The 25,943-nt window shown below is 55.1% G+C and overlaps 1 protein-coding gene across 2 annotated transcripts in view; it reads left to right on the top strand.

Moving 5' to 3' along the window:
• Positions 1–25,943, top strand: part of ZNF423 (zinc finger protein 423) — a 335,079-nt gene that overhangs the window by 183,430 nt on the left and 125,706 nt on the right. For both annotated transcript variants that reach the window (XM_059904839.1, XM_059904840.1), the window contains exons 4-5: positions 5,964–9,178; positions 16,118–16,202. In XM_059904839.1, the coding sequence (XP_059760822.1) occupies positions 5,964–9,178; positions 16,118–16,202 (3,300 nt within the window). The remainder of the gene's footprint in view (positions 1–5,963; positions 9,179–16,117; positions 16,203–25,943) is intronic.

Raw genomic sequence — 25,943 nt, 5'->3', positions numbered from 1 at the left:
CTTGAAAGAGAAAACCTGATGGTTAAAGGCTTCTTCTCTAGCACTGGGAATCAGGAGACCTCCTCCTCCAATTTGCTCCCCGCTCTTTGAACATTCCACTTGTGCACTCCTCTGCTCGTGGCAGACATTACCAATTGATTTCCGCACTCATTTCTTCTGAGCCCAGATATGGCCTCAGAATCCTCCTGAATACAGTATTCGAGGTGGCCACTAACAATTTACTGTCCCTGGAAGTTTTCTTCTCTCTCTGGGCCTCAGCTTCTTCCTCTATATCAAGCGGGATTGGCGTAGATGGTTCCTGAGTCTGGGGTCCTGTTTCTCCGAGCTTGGGGAAGAGCCACAGTTATTCCCATTCCTGGACTTCCCAATGGGGACAGAGGGGAGGCTCTACGTGGAGCACCATAGAGCTTTGTCTTGTGGGGAACTTGCCTCCACAGCAATTTTCATTTTCCCAAGGAATTGGGTGAATAGCAAGGAGACCTTCTGGGGCTTCGTGAGGAATGGTCGAGCCTTTTTGTGGCCATCATGGAAACAATCTGGATGATTGGAATATTGTCCAAAATGACTTTTATATTCATCCAGAGGGGACTCTTGAGGCTCAAATTCCAACTTCCCATATTACGTGGAGGCAGCCGAGGGCCAGGTCTCCTGCTGGACTCTCTGTCCAGTGCTCTTTCCTCAGCCCCAGCGTGTCTCCCCCAGGCCCCTTGCTTGTCCCAAGTCTGCCTGCTGTGCATGGTCTGGACTATCCATGGGGCAGCACCCAGGTGGGGTGCACTCGAGTGAGCCCTCAATCCCCAGCACAGTACCCCACACTGGGGGCACTTGTGGACTTGATGGAAACTTCACTCCTGGGACCGCTCAGCTTTTGTCCCCTCTGGAGGCTGGTGGTCATTTTTATTCATTTGAATGGACCTGCCCATCCCAGGAATGTCCTAGAAACCTGGAGCTGCCTGGGCATTGGCTGTTTACACCTTCCCCCTCACTGTTCTTTTCAGAGCCGTTTATTCCTCTAGGACAACTTCAGTGACAGAGGGCTCCCTCCCTCCTCAGCCCGTGCCCCTCGCTGCAGGAAGGTCGCCCTTTCCGCTCACTCCTCTGGGCCTGTGGGCTAGCTACTCTCCCTCCTGCATCCAGGTACTTTCTCGGCAGCCCCGACCTTGATTCTCTGTGACTGGAGGAGTGTGGAGCTGAGGGTCCCAGCCATCCTGGGTGGCGGCCACTCTGCTGTGCCCGGACAAGGTGTGTCTGAGGCCACGTTGTCATGGCTGCGGCCTCAGCCTGTGGAATTCACCAAGTGTGGCCATGTGACCTTGGGGTCCCCCTGACTCTTTCTGCCACTGATGTATCCTGAAGCCCAGTTAATGTTCTTTTTTCTACATAATTGAGTTTTTATCGAAATTCCTCCCCTCTTTTATGCTTATTTTCGTTCTCTTCCTGCAGCAGACAGCAAAAGCCCCATATAACCCATTTCCTATCAGGCCTTTTTTCAGGATTAGTCCTTTTTAAATGACTTTAATTTCCTTTTTGAAAGTGATTTTTCCACTTATTTTGTTATATTTCTTTGTACTCATTCTAGGGGGAGGGGGAGGCCAAGGATCTGGCATTAGTCACTGGGTTTCCCTCTTGATATTCTCACGTGACGGTGCACCCTCCCAAAGGGGAGAGGCAGGGTAGCATGGTGGGTGAAAGCACTGACTCAGAACCAACTAACTGGGTTTGAATCCTGGCTCTCCTGCCTGCAAGCTGTGTGGCTTTAGGCAAGTTACTCAGCCTCTCTGTGCCTCAGTTTTCTCACCTGATCAGGGAAATATTCAATAATAATAATAGTGCCTATCTCATTGGGCTGTTGAGAGGACTGAATGAGTTAACACGTGTAAAGCTTTTAAAAGAGTGCCTGGCACATAGTAGACTCTATCAAAGCATTCACTTGGACATGAAAAGGTGGTTGGTCGAGCTGGACTTTCCTTGAACCTACCTTCTCCCTGAGTTCTGAAACATTCAAGTTGAAGGGGACCTTGGGGTTGCCTTCATCCCGTTTCTGCACCCCTTCCCTTTTTGCACATCTGCCCGAGGGCGTGTGCTGCACCGGCTGCGCTGTGTGATGTCTAACAGTCAGCGTGAGGGGAGCGTTGCCGCTGTAAGAAAAGGACCCCCCTTCATCTGCCGACCTCCCTGCACATCCATCCTGAGTGTGCTGGCCCCAGTCATCTCTCCAGTCTGCTCCTAGAACAGTAAGCTAAGTGCCCCCCAAACAAAATGCATTTGGAGGGATGGGACGGCAGCAGTCAATGTTGTTAAGGTAAAAGGCTTTAAACAGGGCAATCTGAGTTGGGTCTTTATTTGTCTACATGCCCATTTCCCCTGATTGGGTCTTTTCAGTTTAAGGAGCCTTATTTTCGTTTCAATTCAGATTATTATAATCTCAGCAGTTGCTCAGTTTGTTGTTCCCAGAATAATGTGCTTTGCTTTAGTTTTGAGACTTGTTTGCAGAAAAATAAAGCCAGCCAGGCAGCCCCGCAATGAACCTCGGGAACTGTGGTGCTGGGGCAGGTTGCTTCTTCTTCTCAAAGACTGGGTGGGGTTGCAGGGGGAGCAGGGCGAGAGTAGACCCCACGATCCTGGTCAAACACCACTGGGGCATCCGGCTCTGTGACTCAGGGCAAGTTACTCACCTTGCTGAGCCTCAGCTTCCTCATCTCAAAAATGGGATGTTACCAATGGGAGGATGAAAAGAGATTAATTGTGGTAATAGAAGCACTTAGCACAGTGCTGGCGTTTGGGACATGCTCACTAAATGTAGCTGCTAATTTTATTAGCACTAGTGGTACTCGTTAGTGCTAATTATTATTATTGGCCAAATAGTGCTTTTGTTTATCAGTTTTATTGAAGTATAATTTGCATACCATAACATTCATTTGTTTTAAGTGAGCAATTCAGTGACTTTTAAGTAAATTCACAGAGCTGTGCAGTCCTCACCGCAATCCAGCTTTCAGGCATTTCCATGATCTCAGAAGGATGCCTCTTGCCCATTTGCAGTCAATCCCTCCTCCCTCCTCTGGCCTCAGGCAATCACTAATCTGCTTTCTGTCTCTACAGATGTGCCTGGTCTGGACAGTTCATGTAAATGGAATAAGAGTGCTTCTTCACATTACGTTTTCTCATCCACCCCTCACAACACGTCCCTGTTTGCAGATGTGTGAGCTGACTCTGAGAGTTTAGAGGAACGCTTGTGGGGTGGACAAATGAATGGAGGAGCAGGGTTCAAGTGCGCGTGTCTGCTCTCATCCTCAGACAACGTGAACGAAAGACGTGTCCGGGCTTGGTCTTTCCGGCAAGGCATCTTCCCTGCCGCCCTCACCCATGAACTGGCCTGTCTTCCATTCGTCAGCCCTGTGAGCTCCAGCCAGCTTCTGCACCTCCCGGGCCTCGGGGGCCCCTCCCTGCAATGCAGATGATGGGCCATTCTGGTGGTCCTGTCATGGCTCAAAGGAGAGCCAGACCATGACTGCATGGGAGCTTGACACGGGGGTCCCTCTCCTGGTCTCACCTACGCAGGTGTAGTCTTGTACGACTGACCTGTGTCAAGGGGCCTGACTGTGGACAGGCCTGGTGCTGTCCTTCCCTGGGGGACGTCCCTGTGGTTGTGCCTCAGTTTCCTCGTCTGTACAGGTGGAGGGGCCCTGGTTCCCGCCTCCTTCGTGGTTAGAACAGCCCTTAGCAGAGGTGCACAGGAAGGGCTCCGGGGCAGCTTGCGTGAGTCTGAGCTAAGACATCAGAATAGTAAAAAGCTGGTGGAGCCCGGCCAGGGGGTGGGGGCCGAGCAGGTCCCCCAGCTGCCCCAGCTCCAGCCATCACCTCCCTTGGGTCCCTTTGTCTGTGCCCCGCGTAGCCCAGCTGGCAAGAGCTGGGAATTACCAGGCAGGGGCCGGGGCGCCTCCCGCCGCATCTCACCTGAGGGGCTGGCAGCGCTGCGTTCTTCCCATCCGAAGGTCCTGTAATGTGAGGCTCCCAGGGGAGCGGGCGCCCTCACTTTGGGAGGCACCCTGCGCTGGGTTCGGTGACCGGGCTTCAGAGGCAGGGAGGCTGCTGGGAGATGCAGGACTCTGGGCCGGGAGCTTTGGAGAGCGGCATCCTTCCAGGCAGAGCTCTGCCAGCGGTGCCAGCTGGGGTCAGGCAGATCTTCACACGGTCGGGGCGGTGCGTGGGCCCTAGGAGCAGGCTCAGAGCCAGCTCTGAGGGACCCCGAAAGACCCTTCAGCTGGCCTTGCTTGTCTCTTCAAATCTTGGGGTTGGCAGCTGTGAGAGCCTGGGGGTATGGGACCCCCGGTCTGAGCCGTGCCTCCGTGATGGTGTGTGTGTTTGTGTCTGCAGGTGAGTGTGCATGTATGTTCAAGCTTGTGTGTGTATGTGGGAGTGATTGCAGGGGAATGGCTGTGTTTGTGTGTGTGTGAGAGTATGTGACTGTGTGTGATTGTGTGTGGGTATGAGTGTGGGTATGACTGCATGTGTGTGAGTGTGTGTTGGTGTGTTGGAGTTCACGTGTGAGTTGTGGGAGTGACATGTGAGCCGTGTGTGTGTGAGTGTGTTTATGCGTGCAGGTGTGTGTACCGGTGCCTGCCCAACCTCGGAATGTGGTCCCCCTGCCTTTCCCTTCTAGAGGGTCTGGGCTGCCTCTGGCCAAGAATTTCTGGGTTCCATCTGTGAGGCTTTTCCGAAGACTAAGCTGGCTTGGCTGGGGGCCGGAGAGGCGGGGGCCGTGGTCTGTTTCCTCCGGGGTTAGAAGAGCAAGGTCAGTGCAGTCGAGTCTGAGCTTTTGTTTGTCTCTCCCCTGCCCGTAGCAGCCTGCGGTCCATTTCATTCATTATTAAGTCTTAAATCCACCCAACACGAAACTTGAGCCATGGAATTCACTCCCTGCTCAGGCTGGCTCTGTTCAACCCCCGCCGTGTCTTGGGAAACTTCACTGGTTTAATTTGCTGTGTCCGGTTTGCCTTTGTTTTTTCCAGAAATGGCCAACCCTAGTGCGGGGGTGGCCCCTGTCCCTGGGGAGGGCGGGCCACATGGGGTGTCTGTGCAGGCCCTGTCCGCACACGCCACAGGGGATTTAAGGGCCCACTAGGTTCTGAGCTCTGTGGCCATCTGGGTCCTGGCCCCATCTCTGATCACCGCACCGTCGGGCCATCACCCAGGGTCCTGAGCGAACTTGGGGCAAATCCAGGGGTGGAGGGGGAACAAAGAAAACGACCGCCCTTGGGATGGTTTGGGCTAGGAACCCTGCAGCCCCTTCTCAAGTGCCCTTCGTTTACCCCCGTGTGTGCTCTCGGGGCTGATACCATGTGCCTGTGACTTCCGCCTCATATGTCTGTGTGTACCTGAAGCAGCAGTTCCAGCTTTATCAGTCCCCCCTTCCCCACGGAGTGTGGTGTGGCCGAATTCATTAAAATGCATTTTATTTTCTTGCAGAGTTTTGCTTACGTCCCATTGCACCAGTGGGATTTCCCCCACAGACTAGGGGTTGGAGGGGGAGTCAACCCCCATGTCTTGATCAAGTGATGGGACTTACCTCCTTTTGGCCTATGGGACTGATGGTCTCTGAAGACATTTCAGGTGACTTTTTTCCCAGGCTGCACACCCCCCCACCCCCCATCAGGGAAGTGACTGAGACCTCACCTCCTGTTGGGGGGCTGGGTGCTGCATCCAGCGAGGTCCAGGAAGGTGTTGCCCAGGGGAGAGGCACGTCCCCGCCTTATCCTGCCACCCTTCTTCCACTCCCCCCTGCAGACTGGAAGGCCCGCATGTCCACTTGCTTCCGGCCCCCCGGACTCCCTCCCCCCACTCCCCCTGCAGCAGTTGGCCAGCTGCACAGCCTCAGCCTGCGAGCTTTCAAGAAGCTGGCTCTGTCCTTGTTTTTCGCGGCCCTGGGAATTGCCTCTAATCTCTCTTCTGCCTTCCCTCTGCAGATGGTGACGACGACCCACAACTCTCCTGGGTGGCCTCGTCTCCCTCCAGCAAGGATGTTGCGTCACCCACGCAGATGATCGGAGATGGGTGTGACCTGGGCCTGGGTGAGGAGGAAGGGGGCACGGGCCTGCCGTACCCTTGCCAGTTCTGCGACAAGTCCTTCATCCGCCTGAGCTACTTGAAGAGGCACGAGCAGATCCACAGCGACAAGCTGCCGTTCAAGTGCACCTACTGCAGCCGCCTCTTCAAGCACAAGAGGAGCCGCGACCGGCACATCAAGCTGCACACGGGCGACAAGAAGTACCACTGTCACGAGTGCGAGGCGGCCTTCTCCCGCAGCGACCACCTCAAGATCCACCTGAAGACCCATAGCTCCAGCAAGCCCTTCAAGTGCACCGTCTGCAAGCGCGGCTTCTCCTCCACCAGCTCGCTGCAGAGCCACATGCAGGCCCACAAGAAGAACAAGGAGCACCTGGCCAAGTCGGAGAAGGAGGCCAAGAAGGACGACTTCATGTGCGACTACTGCGAGGACACCTTCAGCCAGACTGAGGAGCTGGAGAAGCACGTGCTCACCCGCCACCCCCAGCTCTCCGAGAAGGCCGACCTGCAGTGCATCCACTGCCCCGAGGTCTTCGTCGACGAGAACGCGCTGCTCGCCCACATCCACCAGGCCCACGCCAACCAGAAACACAAGTGCCCCATGTGCCCCGAGCAGTTCTCCTCGGTGGAGGGCGTCTACTGCCACCTGGACAGCCACCGGCAGCCCGACTCCAGCAACCACAGCGTCAGCCCTGACCCCGTGCTGGGCAGCGTGGCCTCCATGAGCAGCGCCACCCCAGACTCCAGCGCCTCCGTGGAGCGAGGCTCCACGCCGGACTCCACCTTGAAGCCACTGCGGGGCCAGAAGAAGATGCGGGATGATGGGCAGGGCTGGTCCAAGGTGGTCTACAGCTGCCCCTATTGCTCCAAGCGGGACTTTAACAGCCTGGCCGTGCTGGAGATCCACCTGAAGACCATCCACGCGGATAAGCCGCAGCAGAGCCACACGTGTCAGATCTGCCTAGACTCCCTGCCCACCCTCTACAACCTCAACGAGCACGTCCGCAAGCTGCACAAGAACCACGCCTACCCCGTGATGCAGTTCAGTAACATCTCCGCCTTCCACTGCAACTACTGCCCCGAGATGTTTGCCGACATCAACAGCCTGCAGGAGCACATCCGCGTCTCCCACTGCGGCCCCAACTCCAACCCGCCCGACGGCAATAATGCCTTCTTCTGCAACCAGTGCTCCATGGGATTCCTGACCGAGTCCTCCCTCACGGAGCACATCCAGCAGGCCCACTGCAGCGTCGGCAGCGCCAAGCTGGAGTCCCCGGTCGTGCAGCCTGCGCAGTCCTTCATGGAGGTCTATTCCTGCCCCTACTGCACCAACTCGCCCATCTTCGGCTCCATCCTGAAGCTCACCAAGCACATCAAGGAGAACCACAAGAACATCCCGCTGGCCCACAGCAAGAAGTCCAAGGCGGAGCAGAGCCCGGTCTCATCTGACGTGGAGGTGTCTTCCCCGAAGCGGCAGCGGCTTTCGGTGAGCGCCAACTCCATCTCCAACGGCGAGTATCCCTGTAATCAGTGCGACCTCAAGTTCTCCAACTTCGAGAGCTTCCAGACCCACCTGAAGCTGCACCTGGAGCTGCTGCTGCGCAAGCAGGCGTGCCCCCAGTGCAAAGAGGACTTTGACTCCCAGGAATCCCTCCTGCAGCACCTGACGGTGCACTACATGACCACGTCGACCCACTACGTGTGCGAGAGCTGCGACAAGCAGTTCTCCTCGGTGGACGACCTGCAGAAGCACCTGCTGGACATGCACACCTTCGTGCTCTACCACTGCACCCTGTGTCAGGAGGTCTTTGACTCCAAGGTGTCCATCCAGGTGCACCTGGCGGTGAAGCACAGCAACGAGAAGAAGATGTACCGCTGCACGGCCTGCAACTGGGACTTCCGCAAGGAGGCCGACCTGCAGGTGCACGTCAAACACAGCCACCTGGGCAACCCGGCCAAGGCACACAAGTGCATCTTCTGCGGGGAGACCTTCAGCACCGAAGTGGAGCTGCAGTGCCACATCACTACGCACAGCAAGAAGTACAACTGCAAGTTCTGCAGCAAGGCCTTCCACGCCATCATCCTGCTGGAGAAGCACCTGCGGGAGAAGCACTGCGTGTTTGACGCGGCCACCGAGAACGGCACGGCCAACGGGGTGCCCCCGGCTACCGCCAAGAAGGCCGAGCCGGCCGACCTGCAGGGCATGCTGCTGAAGAACCCCGAGGCGCCCAACAGCCACGAGGCGAGCGAGGATGACGTGGACGCGTCAGAACCCATGTACGGCTGCGATATCTGCGGGGCGGCCTACACCATGGAGGTGCTGCTGCAGAACCACAGGCTGCGGGACCACAACATCCGGCCAGGCGAGGACGACGGCTCCCGGAAGAAGGCTGAGTTCATCAAGGGCAGCCACAAGTGCAACGTGTGCTCACGGACTTTCTTCTCGGAGAATGGCCTCCGGGAGCACCTGCAGACGCACCGGGGCCCTGCCAAGCACTACATGTGCCCCATCTGCGGCGAGCGCTTCCCCTCGCTGCTGACGCTCACCGAGCACAAGGTGACCCACAGCAAGAGCCTGGACACGGGCACCTGCCGCATCTGCAAGATGCCCCTGCAGAGCGAGGAGGAGTTCATCGAGCACTGCCAGATGCACCCCGACCTGCGCAACTCCCTCACGGGCTTCCGCTGTGTGGTCTGCATGCAGACGGTCACCTCCACGCTCGAGCTCAAGATCCATGGCACCTTCCACATGCAGAAGCTGGCGGGCAGCTCGGCTGCGTCCTCCCCCAACGGCCAGGGGCTGCAGAAGCTCTACAAGTGTGCCCTGTGCCTCAAAGAGTTTCGCAGCAAGCAGGACCTGGTGAAGCTCGACGTCAACGGGCTCCCCTATGGCCTCTGTGCCGGCTGCATGGCCCGCAGCTCCAACGGACAGGTGGGTGGCCTGGCCCCGCCCGAGCCTGCCGACCGGCCCTGCGCCGGCCTCCGCTGCCCCGAGTGCAGCGTCAAGTTCGAGAGTGCCGAGGACCTGGAGAGCCACATGCAGGTGGACCACCGTGACCTCACTCCAGAGACCAGTGGGCCCCGGAAAGGCGCCCAGACGTCGCCAGTGCCCCGGGTAAGTGCAGCCCACCCGAGCCTGGACCTTGCTCCTTGGGGCTCCGCTCATGCCCAGAGGAGCCCCCGTGCTGAGCTCTGTGTTGCCCGGTGGCGTTCCCTCTAGTAGCCCAGAGAAGCAGCGCCGTCGTGCAGCGGTTAAGCACAGCTGATCGCAGTAGACTCTGAGTTCAAACCCCAGTGTTGCCATTTCCCTTCCTGTGTGACGTGGCCTCATTTGCCAAGTGCTCATCTGTAAAATGGGAATAATAATTGTCTCGACTTCATCGAATTGTTATGAGGGGCCCATGGCATCATGTAGATAAAAGGCTGCTGCAATGAGTGCTCCCTCAATGTTGGTGGTCATCTTGGTCATTGATCGGGGAGTGGGCTTATTCACATGCTTATTGGGTCTTCTTGGGCAAGTCACTCTGTCCTCTAGGCTTTAGATTTAGGAGTCCTTTGACAGTTTATGGAGATAATATACACATAAAGGGCTTGGAACCTGGCACTTAGGGCCCAGTCAGCTAGCAGTTATCACCAGCTGATACTATTACCATCAACAGCATCATTATCGTCAGTGCAGTTGCTGGTACATGGAAGGCCCTAGGAATGTTTCCAGTGACTGTTATCGTTAATGACTGATTGATGATTGATCAAAATTGTCCTGCACACCCTTTATTTTGGGGGTGCCTGGCAGCTAAGGAGAGTCAGAAACGGTCCCTGCCTTGGGGGCTGCCAGATCAGGGGGAGCCGCAGGCCCATAACCAGTGGGTTTCAATGAGGCAGGGGAAGTCTGAGCTACTGGAGGGTCCACATGGGCCCTGGGAATGGTGACCAAGGGGCACCTGCAGTGGGCCTGGAGGCTGCGTGGCCCTCAGGTGTCAGAACGGGCCCGGGGATTCCCATCAAGTCTGGGTTGTCTGTTTCCAGACCGAGGAGATGCCAAGCAGATCTCGGGGGTATCTTTCCCTGGAGGGCCACTGCTGGTACCACTGGCAGGGGGGGCAGGATTTGGGGAAGGGCCACCTGCCACAGGTGCCCGCTGGAAGACAGGGATGTCTGCTGAGGGTGTTTCACTGTGGGATCAGAACTGGGGCCCGCAACTCCGGGATTTTGAGGGGGAGAGAGAGTGAGAGAGAAGGAGGGCTGGAGAGGCTGAAGGGAGAATCTGCAGTGGGGGCCCCTAAGGGGTCTCCTGGCCAGCTCCCCACAGAGGCCAGCGAGCCAGAGGCCCTGACCAAGATCACCCAGCTGCAGAGAGAAACGTCTGAATGAGGATAGAGCTGTGTGTCCAGCTGGGGCCTGAGGCCTCTCCTCAAAGCCCCGTCTGTAGCAGAGAGCTCCTTTTAGAGGTGATTGATTGGTTGATTAAATTTGTGCTGAGCGCCCATTATTTCTGGTGTGCCTGGCAGCCAAGGAGAGTCAGAAATGGACCACTTTCTTAAGGCCCTTTGACTGAGCACAGCCTCTAGGTAAGGGTCCAGCGGTCACCCTTCAGAGGTCCTGAGCACAGTGCAGTCACAGCTGCCCAGCTCTGTCCCCCTGAGCCTCAGCTTGCTGCCAGCCAGTGTGGGTGGACTGGGGGGGATTCGGGCCCTGGAGTCAGATGGCCTGCGTTAAAATCTCCCCCTTCCAGTACCCACTTATGATTTGACCTCTCTGGGCTTCGGTCCTCACCTGTAAAGCCAGAGGGTAACAGTAATAACAATAGTAATAGCAATTGCAATAGTGTCTATCTCCAAAGCTGGCATCACCTGGGAGGGACCGGGGCTCTGTTCTGCTTTTTTAACCAGCCTCTGCTCTGGTTGGCCGGCGCGTGTTCCTCTTCAGTTGTCAAATACTGTGACTGTCTCCCTGCTGACCTCAGTGTTTTGCCCTGAGGATTAAATGAGTAAAGACGTGCTGGGCATGTAGCAACCATCCCTTGTTATTTTCCCATTTATAATCACACCTCACATTTATTGAGGAATAAGGATGTGCCAGGCACATCCAGGCACTTTCTATCTATTTAATCCTTACAACACTCACTTTACAGATGAGGAAAAGGAGGCAAGGAACAATTATGTTGTGAGCCCCCCAGTTTAAAGAAGCAGAGAAGGGATTGGAGCCCAGGGAGTGTGCAGTGCCCCAGCCCGAGCTCGTGACCAGCCCTTCAGCCAGCACCTCTGGAGCCCATCCTAGTTGCAAGGGTGGGGTCCAGGGTGGTCAGTCTGGTGCTCATGCGGTGGGACAGTGTGGCACTGCTGGGCCCCTGCATGCCCTTCTCCCAGGTGCACTCCAGCCCCATCCCTGCCCACGCTGGGGCTCCTGCCGGCCATGGGGCTGCTTCTAGTGTCCCCAGAGCCTTTGGCTATTGAAGCCTCCTCCTTCCCAGTCTCTGCTCTGGATCCTGTATCAAGTACTACTTTGTAAAACCCCTACTGTGTGGGCACCCACTCTTATATTGTTTCCATGGCAACACCCTGAACCTTTGCCATGACCTTGGCTTTGGCAAAGAGGGGGCCCAGACTCAGAAAGGTGGAGCCACGTACCCGAGGGCGCACGGCTGTGCGTGGGAGTGCGGGACTATGAGCCCGAGGGGGCTTGTCTTCTGGGAGCCTGGAAGGCCTTCCTCTCCCTGTCCCTGGTCTTGTGAGAGAGAAGGGAGCTGGCACTCACATCTAGAGGCCTGGGCAGATGGGCCATTTGCAGGAAGGAGCTAGACAAAGCCCGGGTACCTCCCCAGCGGAGGCATAGCCTCTGGGGCCTCACCCCCTGCCTGGGCACGCCTGGGGGCAGGGGCCCAGCTGTCTGTTCGCCCACCCCTCCCTCCCCCAGGACTCACGCATACAAGAGCAGACTCTGGGGGCTGCACAGGGGCTTGGGGGCTGGCAGGCTGGGACCCTCGGGAGTGTATCCATAGCAACTAGCTCTCTGAGGACTGGGTTCCCATGGGGCCGAGGCTGCTGTCGGCTGGAGCGAAGCGGTGAGGTTTCCGCCTCCCCCTCTGTTTACGGGTAATAACAACGTCACCCCAATTCCAGCCCCTTGTGGGCAGACCCCGCCCCTCATCGACTCACCAGATCGCCACGGTGCCCCGTCTGGCGTGGGGTGGGGAGGTAGACTGGGTGCTTTCACACTCCATCTTCCTGCAGGGTAAGCAGACAGCCAGGTTCACGGGCTTGTTCAGGTGACAGCTTTCTGTCACCCGGAGCAGGGCTGTCTGGGGCGGTCTGGGGCATGGAGCCAAGAACGGCAGCTCAGACAGTGGCTCTGGAGGGCGCCTGCCTGGGGTCCAATCCAGTTCTCCTGCTCACCGGCGCTAGGCTTTGACCAGATGACTTAGCCTCTTGGAACTCCACTTTCTTCATCCCTAAAGTGGAGCTTGCAGAGTCATTGTGAGTATTCAGAATAAACAGTGCCTGCACATTGTAGGCTCATAGTAGGTGCTCAGTAAATGTGAGTTGCGATCATGATCGTGGGAATTCAGCAGCAGTGGCTGTCTTGCCCCTCTTCTTCCCTTTTCCTCTCCACATCCTCCAGCGTGTTCTCTTCCTGCCCGGGGACCCTCTGAGGTTGCTCGGGCCACGCTGGGGAAGGCAGCCCTGGCCAAGGTCCCAGGGTTCAGCTTTGGCTGTCCTGGGCTGGGCCCCGGGGAAGGGGCTTATGCAGAGGAGGTGCTTTGAATGCCAAGTTCTGTTTTTCTGTGATTACGTCTCCTAGCGGGGGCTGAACCTCCAGAGGAGGATGGAGTCTTTGGGGGATAGGAAAAGGGAGACGGACCCAGAGGAGGTGCTGAGGTAAGGATGGGGGGCAGCAGGAGGTAGACAGAGTGAGAGTCCTCACCTGTTCTCCCCATGCTGTGTTCTCCCCATGCACCTGGCCCGGGTGCCTGCTGCTCCAGACCCTGGGCATCCCTGGTCTCACATGCAAGGCCCAAAGGGCCATCTCTGGGTGGGGGCATATGGGCATACATGTTCCTTAGTGAGTGCTGGTGCTAGTGAACCTGTGTGTGTGCAGGTGTGTGTATATGCGTGTGTATACCTATGAGTCTACATGTGTGTCCACAGGGTCAGTGCACACCCTTGTGCCATAAGCTGCTTGTGCATCTGTGGGTGCATTGGGGAGTGATGGGTGTGGCTGTCAGGGTTCCAGGGAGAGAACTGAAAGCGTGTGTGTTACTGGGGATGCTCCGTGAACCTGTGGTCCATGAGGATGTCTCCACTTCTCTGAGGGTGTTGCACTGATGTGTCTGTGTTACAGGGAGCAAGTGGGTTGCTGGGTGTAGGGGTTGTGGGTGTGTGTGAGGGTCTTGCGTGTTGGTGGTGAGTTGGGGCGAGGTGTGTAGGATGTTCGCAAGTCTGTGTGTATATCCTCACATGCGTGTCCATGCCTGTGCATACGCGCTGTATGTGTGTGTGTGTGAACGCCCAGGCTCTTGGGTCAGCAGCTCCTGTGACCACTCCCCTGGGATTCCCCTGGAGCCTCTTGCCCCATGAGGCAGGGCCCAGTCCTCTTCCTGCCACTTAGGAGTGGCCATATGGTAGGGGGCCATTTAGGGGTACTCTCTCATCCTGCCCAGGCAGGCTCCTGGTGATTTATCTTTCAAGCACAGTGAGCCTACTTCATTCATCTGCCCCGAGGAGGAACAGCACTTTGATCATGAACTGTCCCCTGCACTGGTCTGGACTAGCCGTGGCCGTGGCCGTGGCCTCTAGAGACTTCCGACCAAGGAGGTGGGGGGTACAGTCTTCCTTGCCCAGCAGGCTCCTCTGGGCTTCCTCCACGTGGAGCTTCCTGGGGCGTGCTTCATTCTTGCCTTTACTTGTTCATTCACTCATTCATTCATTCATTCATTCAATCATCCGTTTAAGCATCAAGGACCCTTATACTTGCCAGGCAGAGTGGGTGAGGGACGCATGTGAGAGGGAATGAATGATTTTGAGGGTGGAGAAACCCAGGGTCCTTCCTCTCCATGAGCACAGACCAGGAGTTGAGCCGAGGTGGGTGCTTTGGGACTGTGCCCCTCAGAAGACTTCAGTCCCTGCTGTCTCTTCTGGCCTGAAATCTCCTCTGCCTGTTGTGAGGCTCCCCTGTTCTGTCCCCCCGAGACTCACCCATTATTCCCGGGTGTTTCCGTGCTGAATGCCTGCTTCCGGGCCCAGCGCTGCGGCTGCTCTGAGGACGTACTGAACGCCCAGGTCTCCCGAAGCCCTGGGAGCAAGGCGCTCTGGTCTTATCAGCACGGGTCCTGGAGCCCGAGCGGGGACCCCGCCTGGAGCCTGAAGCTCCCGGCACCAGCTGTTCCAGTTGTTTCTCCATTCATTGATTCAACAGTCTCTCAGCAGCAGTAAGAATCATGATGAAAGTTCAGTGCTTATTAGGCGCTCACTCTGGGCTGGGCCCTGTGTTGGGTGGTGGGGATCCAGGATCCCTAGTCACCGTGGGATGACTTCTCTTTGTCCCTTCTGCCCTCATAGAGGACGTGGCACATGTTATTTCACAACTTTGCTCATTTGTTCAACAAATGCTTCCTAAGCACGCAGTCTTTGCCGGGACCTCACAGGTGGACAGAACGCGTCCTGGCCCTCTGGGTGCTCACGGTGCAGTGCGAGCAAACAAATCAATTGGCCACAACAGAATCGTATGCGGATCAACTAGGTGCTTTCATCATAAGCTCAGGGGCCTGGGGAGATCCTAAACTCACTCTGGGGTGGGAAGAAAAGGCTTCTCAGAAGAGGTGCCATTTGAACAGAGTCCTAAGGATGGAGAGGGTATTCCAGGTGGAGGAAACGGCATAGACAAAGGCCCGGAGGTGAGACCAGGCCCTTCAGAAGAACTGCAGGTTCAGGTGGGGCTGAGGTGGGGCTGAGACGACTGAGCCCTCTGGTGGTTCGTCCTGGCTACATCGTTGAGGGTTGGGCCTCAGTGCTCAGCCAAGAAATCCAGAATCTTGCCCTCTTTTCCAGAGGTCGAGGGAGGCCCCATCATCCCAGGACCCAAAGTAGTCTTCAGAAAACTTGGATATTTTGAATTCCCATACCACCCCTCCCTCTTCATAAAGACGCACAGCCACAGCCCTTCCCCCACTCAGGCAACACACCTCTGTCCACAGTGGGCTGGTTTCACACTGTGAAGCTCCACTCTTTGGAACCAGTCTTCGAGAAGCTTTGAAACATCTCATGTTCTCCATTTTTCTGCCCCCCTCCCCACAAAAGCAGTTGATAATAGCTCCCCGTGTGTGGAAGCCAGCTGTAGGATCACCTGGGGCCTTGTGTGTCTAGGGCAGAGGAGGAATTCTTCAGTCACCCCTGAGTGTCAGAGCTGATGGAAGCAGTCTCCCCTGCTTGGCCACTTGGTTCTTAGGGTAGGTAAGTAGATGAGAGAGTAGTTGGATGGGTACAAAGAGAGATGAATGGGTGGATGGATGGATGGATGATTGGATGGATGGATGGATGGATGGATGGGTGGATGATTGGATGGATGGATGGATGGATGGGTGGCTAGATGAATGAATGGGTGGGTGGGTGTGTGTATGTGTGTTTAGATGGATGGATGGGTAGACAGAGGGTAGGTAGACAGTGATGGGTAGACAGATGGATGAACAGACGGATGGATGAGTGGATACAGCAGGCATAGATGGGTGGAAGATGGGTAGATGGATTGGAGCATGCCCCAAGCAGAACAGCCTGCCTCAGCTTCCTTTCTGTGGTTCTGCTGTGTGCCCTCACCTTGGGATGGGGCAGTTTCCCCGGGTCGAGCAGAGGAGAAGCTCCCTTGCAGTGGAGCCTGTCTCCACTTCCCCAGGCTGAATCTGAGCTGGACGCAGAGGCAGGTGGGAAGAGAATGGCCTGGAGAGAACTGGGAGCGGATCAGAGCCGTTCCGGGAAGTCTTGAGCCATGGCCTCCGGGAGCTTTTGCCTTCTGCTCTGTTCTGCATCCTGGCTGTCTAATTCCTTTCCTTTCGGTTTCCAAACAGAAAAAGACGTACCAGTGCATCAAGTGCCAGATGACCTTCGAGAACGAGAGAGAGATCCAAATCCACGTTGCCAACCACATGATTGGTAAGCATGCGTTTCCTCCCACCTGTGCTGCGGCCACCCCTCGGGGTTGAAATGTTTGGTTCCAATCATCATTTCACTGGCTTTTAGCTCAAAGGATAGAGTCACTGCTGCTGTTTCTGAGACATTTCAAATGGGACTAAAAATGTCAGAGCTGGAGCACTTTCTCCATCCGAACCTTCTTTTCGCGTGGCTCCACTCACATTGCAGTCAAACTTTTGACAGTCTCTTGCATTTCCCAGCATACATTTCCCTCCATTTCTGAAATGAAGTGCTTTCTAGTTGTCAAGCACTCAGGGGCAATTATGCTTCAATTTCGTATGTCATGACATCAAATAGATTTAACTGCTCACATTTCCCCACTAAACGTGGGGAATTCCTCGGGCACATTGTCAAAACAGAATGCTTACAAAGTTATTTCGCTACTTTTCCTATTTCTCTTCAAGCGGTCTTGGACTTTGGAAAATTCAGCCTTTTAAGGAGGGAGCTTTCAAAGTCCCATCGTGTTCCCACTTGGCCCGAGGGATGGAGGGAAGCCTTGAGGTCTTACTTGCCTTCTGTGGGTGCATGGGGTCTCCCTGGTGGCTAGGGAGGCCCTCGCTATAAGAGAGGGCACAGCGGATTTCTGGTGGCATGGGGCTAGCCCAGGGGGTGGGTTTGGCAGTGAGGGCCTCGAGAACTTCTGGAATCTTGGTGCCCTGGGTCTTTGGCAGAAGCGTGATCACCTTCTCCAAGAGTCCCGCAGTCTGAGTGATGAAAGGTCAGGCCTGGGTTTTGCATCCCGACCCTGACTTTCTCTCCATTTTTCTACCTCTAATATGTTTTCATTAGAGTCTTAACATCAGCCACGCCAACAGAGTACTGTTTTACAAAACGCTTGATTGCATACATTAAAAAAAGGTCCACTTAAGTGTCCCCCTCAGTGGATCCTCACGAACTGAGCACACCTGGGTAACCAACACCCAGGTGAAGAAGCAGACCATTCCTGCATCCCAGAAACCCCCCCTCGGCCCCCTCCAGGCCCTTCCCCCACCAACAAAAGGGCCTCAGCATCCTGATGCTAACAGCATAGGTTACTTGTCGTTGTTTTGCATTTTATGTAAATGAGATCACACCGTCTCTGCTCATTTGTGTCTGGTGTCTTTCGCTTGTTCATATTAGTGCCTGTGGTCGGACATTGCCCCTTCTCACTGGTGTATGATATTCCATTGTGTGAACACATCGCCATTTATCTGTTCTTGATACACATCCTGATGGGCATCTGGGTAGTTTCCATTGTGGAATTGTTTCAAATACTGTGCTGCTGTGACCATTCTTCTATGAGTCATTGGTGAACACTCACATGCAGTTTTTTTTTTTTTTAATCTATTTATTTATTTATTTTTTAAATTTTTGGCTGTGTTGGGTCTTCGTTTCTGTGCAAGGGCTTTCTCTAGTTGCGGCAAGCGGGGGCCACTCTTCATTGTGGTGCACGGGCCTCTCACTATCGCGGCCTCTCTTGTTGCGGAGCACAGGCTCCAGACGTGCAGGCTCAGTAATTGTGGCTCACGGGCCCAGTTGCTCCGCGGCATGTGGGATCTTCCCAGACCAGGGCTCAAACCCGTGTCTCCTGCATTAGCAGGCAGATTCTCAACCACTGCGCCACCAGGGAAGCCCTCACGTGCAGTTTTAATGGGAATATCTCTCCGACTGAAATTGGTGGGATTTGAGTAGGATATGAGTAGGTTCTCCTCCAGTAGATAGAGATGAGTACACTTCCAAAGTGGTCGGTTGTATGAAGTCTCCCTCCCACCTCAGCCTGTGAGAGTTGTTCCACATCTGTGCTGTCATCCACATTGTACGTAAGAAGGCCCTTCTTTAGTGGAGCTGTGCTCAGGGTGGCTACGGTCCCCCGGTCCCCGCCAGCTGCTGCTCAGTGAGTTTGGGTACCTAGCGTCCCGGTGACTCGGGGCAGGTCCCCTGAAGGCGCTGAGCGGAACTGGGTGCCTGGTGGGGCTCCCTCAATGACGAGGGGACATGAGAAGCACGGGAGGGGCAGGGGACCCTGGGAATTCAGCCCGACGGGAAGATTGGTGACTTTTTAGTTCCTTCTGTTTGAGAGGCCCCTGCTGAAGTAGAAGAAGGAAACTGCCCTGTCCGTCACTGGCTGCTGAGCGCGCTTTCACGGCAGTGTCAGGGAGGTGAAGATGAAGATACCTAAAAATGTTTGCTTTTGTAGCAGGTGTTAATGTGTGCTCCTGTTTGTAAGCACGAAGGGCGAGAGGCTGGCTAATTGGACCGCAGTGATTTCAGAGGTGTTTCTCCCCCTCTCCTTTCTCCCTTCCACCTTTCCTTTTGTGCAGCACCTGGAAGCTGTGTGTCCACAGGTGGAAGGCGAGGGCTTGCTCTTAACTAGAGCGGTGGAAGATGTGAAAGGAGGGTTTGATTGGCACTTGGGTCTTTGTGTGAGCAGAGGGCGGGGCTCCTGCAAGAAGGAGTCCCGGCTGGTGGCTGGAAAGGGCCCCTCACCAGGCTCGGCAGTGCTGTGAGCTGGCCTGTTCGTCCAGGCAAGACGTTTATGCAGCTGCACGAGGTCTCACATGCAGGCCCTTGGCTCATGGCCATGAGGCAGGGGCTAGGGACCTGCTGGAGCCACACCTCTGGTGGCAGGGCTGTACCTCCTCTCTCTCTGCCCTGCCCCCCCTCACCTGCCCTCCCTTCCCTCGCCTCATCACCTCCATCAATCAAAGAACATGGAGCATCTGCTGCATGTAGAGACCTGGGGTGGTCCCTGTGGGTGATAGAGGGTGAAGGGGACATGGCCCCTGCCCTCAGAGACCTCACGGCATCCCGCAGAAGACACCACAGCACCACGCTGTGCAGTGGAGGGAGGTCACACTGGGTAAGGATGCTAACAGCTGCCATGGACTGAGCCCCACCACAGGCCGGGTACCTTATGTAGCTTCTGTTCTCCACCTCACAGAGGAGGTTTAATGACTTACCCAAGTTCCTCCAGCCAGGAAGTAGCAGAGCCCGGGTCTGAATAAAAACCAGGCTCCCTCCACTGTGTGTGGCTCCGCTGCCAGGGCCTGTGGTGGGAGAGACCCAGCCCTGCCCTCAGGGGTCTCCTGTCCATGGGGGAGGCTGATAGGCGTCCAGTAAGCACAGTGTAGTGAGGTTGGTGCTCCCGGAACAGGGACTGCTGGATCCAAATAAGTCCATCAGGAAGGCCTGGGTATTGAAGGGTCGGGAGGCGTTTTCTCTGTGGTTTAAGGCCATCCCTGGCAAAGGGAGCAGCCTTAGCAATGAAGGACAGTCGCTAGAGAACAGGGCCCTGGGAGAGCTGATTGTAAGGAAGAAGCAGGTCCTTGGAGGATGGGTTGTGGTTAGGCTGAGAAGGTGGGGAGCGGCCTCTGTGGGAGGACTGCGGGGTGAGCAAAGCTCAGAGGCAGGAGCAGAGGAGGTGCCTGGGGAACGGCGGAGCCCGACTTGACTAGGATGGAGGCACCACACGTTGGTAACATCACGGGCAGTGAGGGTGGGGAGGTGGCTTGGGGCTGGACCGTGGAGGGCCTTGAAGGCCAGGTTAAGGGATTCGGGTTTGGACTTGACCCTGTAGGCTGGGGTCCGAATCTGGGGGCCCCTTGGTGGGTGTTTTATTTGGTTTCCCTTGGAAAACCAGGAGAGGTGGCGGCCATGGCCCGTATTCCCACACAGCGCAGTTGATGGGAGCTGGGCAGCAGCTGGAACCACAGGCCCCACCAGCCCCTGCTGTGAGTTGGGGGGATGCTTTGCTCATCTGTGGCCCCTGCCTGGTCCCTGCGGGCACCTGAGTGTGCAACCTTGGGCTTACGCACTAGGGAGCCATTGAAGATTTTGGAGCAGATTATGGCCTGGTTGTAGCTGGGTGCTTTGGGGAGATTCATCCGGGTGCAGTGTTGAGGGGGAAGAAAATAGGATGAGAGGGCACGGTACGGACAGCTAAGTGGGAAGGTATCAGAGCAAGGTTTAATAGAAATCCTTGAAAAAGTAAGCCAACAAACAGAGAACAATAGTTAAATTCAACAGAAGAAAAGTAATGGACTCTGATGAATTATTGAATTTAAGATGTCTAGAGACTGGGACTTAATGGAACAATTCTAGGACAGATAATACTTGGGAGAAGTTAATATCTGATGGAATGTTTGCTTTGTTTACTGTCTGTATGCCTTTAAAAAATAAACTTGTTATGCAAACAAACAAAAAGCGAAAAAAACAGAGACCTGCCCTGTCTGGTCCAGAGGTGAGGGAATGAGGCAGGGAGGGAAGGGAGGAGGGAGGTGATGGAACTTATAGTTGGCCTGTGCTGTGTGCCTGTTGGCCCTGGTGGCTTGGGGAAGGTGGCGGGGGTGACTGTGGGAGGTGTGAATGGAAGAGAAGCAGGTGCGCGAGCTCTGGCTGGGGGCTGGCGCTGCAGCCCCGGTAGACACTGTCCAGTGTCCCTGTGGACAGCTTCCCCTGCTAAATGGCCCGAGCCCAGAGTGGCTGCCTGGAGCTGGCGGGGGTAAAAGCCCCCCTTAGTGGCACCGAGGGGACTCGGCAGATAGACGTGACGCTGTTCAGCTTGGTGGCGTTCTCATAAACTCGGGGCACCGGGGGTCTGAGGCAGGCCTCCCCAGGGACCTGGACTGTGGGAGCCCACCCCTGGGGGATGCTAAACTGACCTTTTTATAGCGGGGGGGGGGGCTGCCTCATCGTGGCTTTGCAGCCTCCAGACCCCGGGAGTTATGATGACTCAGGGACATGTCTCCTTGGAAACATTTTCCCAGCACCCCTCTCCTGGCTGCCGCTGGCGAGGGAGTGATTTGGAGCTGATCGAAAGGCAAGGGTCTTTTGAAACCTTTCAGTGGCGGGGTCTCCTTTGAAATCCCCCCTCCCCACAGAGAATGAGGTCCCCCCTTCTCTGGGCTTCCCCCAGCTTTTGAAATGGTTTTAGACACTCCCTCCCCCAGCAGGCACATCAAAAACTTGGAGCAATCCACAGTTCTGTTCTGTGACCTCCTGCGGGGACGACCTGGCTCCACCCAGCTGCCCCTTCCCCACCTTCCCCCGCGCCCCTCTCCCCCGAGATCCCCCGCTCCCCTCCCCCGCCCCCCCCCCACACCCTGGAAAATGGCTCTGCGGGAGGCCTCCGCCTTGGGCTCCCCGGGGCCTGCTGAGGGAGAGCTGAGGAAGGCTTGTGGGGGGCCTGGCCCAGAGACAGGGCCCCCCGATGGCTGGAGAAGGATGAGCGTCTCCCCACGTGTGTTGGGCATGTTCTGTACAAGGCATGCACAGTCCCCCCAGGGCACTTGGGGCCTCAGAGCCCCGGGAAGCTAGTCCGCCTGCCCTCTCGTCATCTCCTCATCTGCTCGCAGACCTCTCCCCTCTCGGTCTCTGTCAGGCCGATGGCTGGACGAGGGGTCTGAGAACTTGTCCTTGAAATAACGAACTTGCTATGACCCAGGTTGGCCCCAAGGGAGTGACTCAGCCTCTGGGCCCTGGTGTCCTAACTCAGGGCTTCACAGGCCCCTGGGGGGAGCCCTGAGGAGGGGCAGAGCTGGGAAGGGACAGTCCTTGGGGGAACTTGTCAGGGACGTTTGCCCTCCGTGTCCTTGGAAAGTGGCTGTGGACCCTCTGGCAGGCAGCCAGGCCAGAGCTGGTCCCGTCCCGGTGGGGCATTAGTCATTCTGAAGATGTTATTTTCTTTGTCACGTCAGCCTCTTTCCCTGGGTGCCTCTTAAGGCCTGGACTTTGCTGTCAGCAGTGAAGAAATGGGGGGCATTTGGAAGATCAGCCTCTCCCACCTCCTGCTCAGGCCTTTAAAATGCCCCGCATGCTGGGTGGGTGGTCCTTGTCTGTCCTCCTGGTACTGTGGCAGGATGGGCCCTGGTCCACCTAGAGGGGAAGGGTCTGCTCAGGGTGTGTGTGTGTGTGTGTGTGTGTGTGTGTGTGTGTGTGTTTGTGTGTGTGTGTGAGAGAGAGAGAGAGAGGGAGAGAGAGGGAGGTTTTCTGCCTTATAAGTCTTTAAGAAGCACATCCCAGGAGACATGTTGAAACCCACCTTGCAGACCAGGTACCCCCTCTTTCTGAGACTGTTTCCACACCCAGGACCCTTGCTGAAGACCTGGCCTGCAGTACTTTTGGAGAGGAAGGAAGGTCTGGTGTGGAAATCAGTGTTTCACTCTCACACCAGGGAAATACAAAACCCTCAAATATGACTGAAGAGAAAAACACGTGAAAAGGAAAAGGAAAAGGAAAAAAAGGTTCCTGTGCCTTTCTGTTGGGAACACATCTTGCTGAGCAGGGCTGTGCTAGCTCTTTTGTGGTGCTTTTGATTCAGGTAACACCAGACACCCAAAACATCTGTCTAACCTTAATATGTGATAAAACTGTTTCCCTCTGCCCCCAGAGATCATGTTTCAAGTTCTGGGACTGTTCTGTCAGGGTAACAAGCTTGTACAGAGAGCCTATCATCTAATTCTTTCCTCTTCTTCTCCCCCTCCCCTCTCTCCTCCTCCTCTTCCTCCTTCTTTATCCCCCAAGTAGGGCACGGTCACTTCCCTCCTTAACAGCCCCCGTGGATGAGAGGACTCACTTTCCCTGACTTTGAATCTCATTGGTTGGTTTAAGGAGGCTGTTGATCAAGTACTTTGGTCTATGAAGAATCCATCATTTCTGGATTTTAAAATAGTGGAAATTTTCTCATTTTGATCAATTTCATCCTTTTTTTAAGGGCCTCCATAGGTGGGTTTCTTTGAATAGTAACCTCAGTTCAGTAAACATGATTGAGATCCTTAGTGAGGAACCTCTAGCCAAGTTGGGAAGGGGTAACCTGAAAGGATAAGTTAATATCATGTCACTAAGTCTAAGATATAGAAGCTCAAAGGACAGGCATGTTGCCTAATCTGGGCATTCCAGGAAAGCTTCCAGGAGGAGGTGACACCTAATCAGGCTCTTAGAAGGTGGAAGGTAAGGTGGGAGGGGCCTTCCAGGCAGAGAAAATAGCATAAGCCAGTTCATAGAGAAGAGGCCCATGTAGTTTGTGGGGAAATTGTAGACAATTCATTATCATTATAGAATAAATTTTGAGGCAGGAGGTAGGTGGGTCACAGAAGAGGCTGCAGTAGAGTAGGTGAGAGAAGATGAGGATATTGGTTAGGAGGGTGTGGCTTGGAGAAACACCTGAGAGGCAAAACCAGCAGGATTTGGGAATTGAAATGGGAAGTAAGAGAAGTTAGGAATGACTCCAAGGTCTCAGGCGACCAGGTTCTGAGTGACAGGTAGAAGATGATACCATGCCTGAAGAAGATCTATTGGGGGTTAGCAAAGAAGATGATGATTCCAGTAAGGATCGTTAATATCTAGCATGACTTACTAAGTATCAGGCCCTGTTATCAATATCTACACGTGTTATCACATTTAACCCCACGACAGCTTATGAGAGGGGCATTGTTAATTCTCCCCATTTTGTACATGGGGAATTGAGGGGACGTGTCCAATGTCAGTAAGTTGCAGGTGGGGGATTTGAACTCAGGCAGTGTGATTTCAGAGCCTGGAATCCTCTTAACTCCTACACCTGGAGGCCCATCACACTTAGTTAGCTTGAGTTTGTTGGCAATTTGGCTTTGCAGGAGATGCCTGTGGCTTATCTGAATGTTGGTGTCTGGCCAGCAGTTGGCCGCATGGGCGGGGAGCTCAGGAGGAAGGCCTGGGCTGGAGGAGAGGTTTGAAGGCCTCAGCACAGATGGTGAGGCAGCTGGGAGAAGTGAGGGGCATGAGGAACGTGGGGTCATCTATACCCAGATGGCAAAGTGCCTCTGGGCAGCAGTGTGAGGGGCCACAGAGAGGCCCACGGAGGCAGGCTGAAGGGGGTCTGCTGGACTGTCCTGAGCACGAGCATCGTCTGTGGAATCAGACGGAGGAACAAGTTGAGGAGAGGTGGGGAGACCAGCAGTGTAGACTTGACTTTCCAGGTTCCAGGCTGGGAAGGAAGGGCAGAAAACAGGAGCCGAGGGGTCCAAGGGTCAGAGGAAGCTTTTGCATTTTGAAGAGGGAAAGACCAGAGTATGTTTCTAGGCTAAGAGGAGAGAGCCAGCAGGGAGCAGAGGAAGGATGGAGAGGAGATGGCAATGGAGCCAGTCCTGGAGGGGCAGGGCCTGGGGCCCTCGATGGGCCAGCCCACAGGCACGGCCTTCTTCACCTGCTCTCCATGCCATGGACTTGGAGGCCTGTGTTATTGAGTTGACTTTGTTGAATGCCCTTTATGGTCATTCGGCTGCTTGGGAGCAGCTGACATGTGAGCAATTTCCCTCGCATCTGCTTCTGGCTGAGCCTCACCGGAGTGATGGCAGAAAACAAGGGCCCTGCAACCCCAGGGCTTGGCCTGCTCTGTCCTGAGCTCCTAGTAGGTGCCAGAGTCTCGCACTGGGCTGTGGATGCCTGGCCAGGGCTCCCTTCCTCGCGGGTCCCTGGGCTTCAGTGTGGAGGAAGTGGGAGGCCTCCTCTTCTGACTGCAGATCCCTGCCCTGAAGGAGTCGGGGCGTCCCTCACTGGCTGACCGGTCTCACAGATGCCCCACCGGGTGCGGTTTCCAGCCCATTTCCCTGGGGAAACCGAGGTAGGGAGAAGGGAAGTGATTCCCCAAAGACACCCTGTGAGTTGTGAGCCTGACTTGCAGTAAGAATCCAAGGTTGCTGATGGGAGTGTTTTCTAAACAAAGACGCTTTATTAGGAAGTTACTGATTTTAGTTTATCCAAAAGATCTTTATTAAGCACCAATAGTTTGCTCAATCTGCTGTAGATATGAATATAAATTAGAAATGTGCACATGTGTGCACACACACATAGAATGTAGAACTCTACAGTGAATCAGGGTGGTTAGGAGCAGTTCCAGCTCATGGTTAACTAAGTTATTTTGCCTTTTGTATGCTTCAGCTCCACATCTATAAAATGCCCCCATCTTAACACAGCTGTACTAACATAGCAGTTTAGGCAGGTCTCTTTCAGTGACACGTCAGGGATCCAACTCACACTGACTACAACATTCAAAAGAGAATTATTGGCTAATGTAACTGAAAAGTCTGGGGATACATTAGGTAACTGGCTTCAGGCATGGCTGGATCCAGGGGTTCTAAGAAAGTCATCACCAATCTATCTTTCTCCCACCTCTCAGCTCTGCTTTCTCTTTGTTGCCTTCATTCCCAGGTGGGATCCCCTGGTGCCAGTGACAGCCAGCAGCTCCCCACTCAGTGGTCCCAGCAGAGAGGGGCATCTGCTTCTTCATCAGCAGCAAAGGTTTCAGGACCAAGGCTCACTGCCTCAGAAGCGTCCTAAAGCTGCCCAGGAGGCAATCACTGTAGCCAGGGAGTTGGAGTGGGTTGACTGGTTGCCCTGGCACTACCCACCCTCCCTGGACGCTGAGGTGGGCCAGTATCTGCCCCTCCTCCCCCCACAGTGGGAATGGGGAGGGCATTCTTGAAAAGAGAAAGGGTATCTATTTTTCACCAGGAGGGGGCAGCACAAACAGTAGAGGGTCACCACCCCTACCTTTTGGGGGCTGTTTGAAGAATTAATGACTTAAAATATATGACAAGTGCCCAGCACATGTAAGTTCTTAGTGAGTGGTAGCTATTAATATTAATATTATTATTATTAGTCCCTGTGGCAGGGACTCATTAAAGATAATGACGCTGCTGCTAGAGCCCTTGTTTAGAGAGGACGAACTGAGCCCCTCTGTGACCACGC

Source organism: Balaenoptera ricei, chromosome 19 (assembly GCF_028023285.1).
Source record: "Balaenoptera ricei isolate mBalRic1 chromosome 19, mBalRic1.hap2, whole genome shotgun sequence".
Taxonomy (NCBI): domain Eukaryota; kingdom Metazoa; phylum Chordata; class Mammalia; order Artiodactyla; family Balaenopteridae; genus Balaenoptera; species Balaenoptera ricei.
Note: the sequence above shows the minus strand (reverse complement) of the source record. Positions and strands in the feature narration are given on the sequence as shown.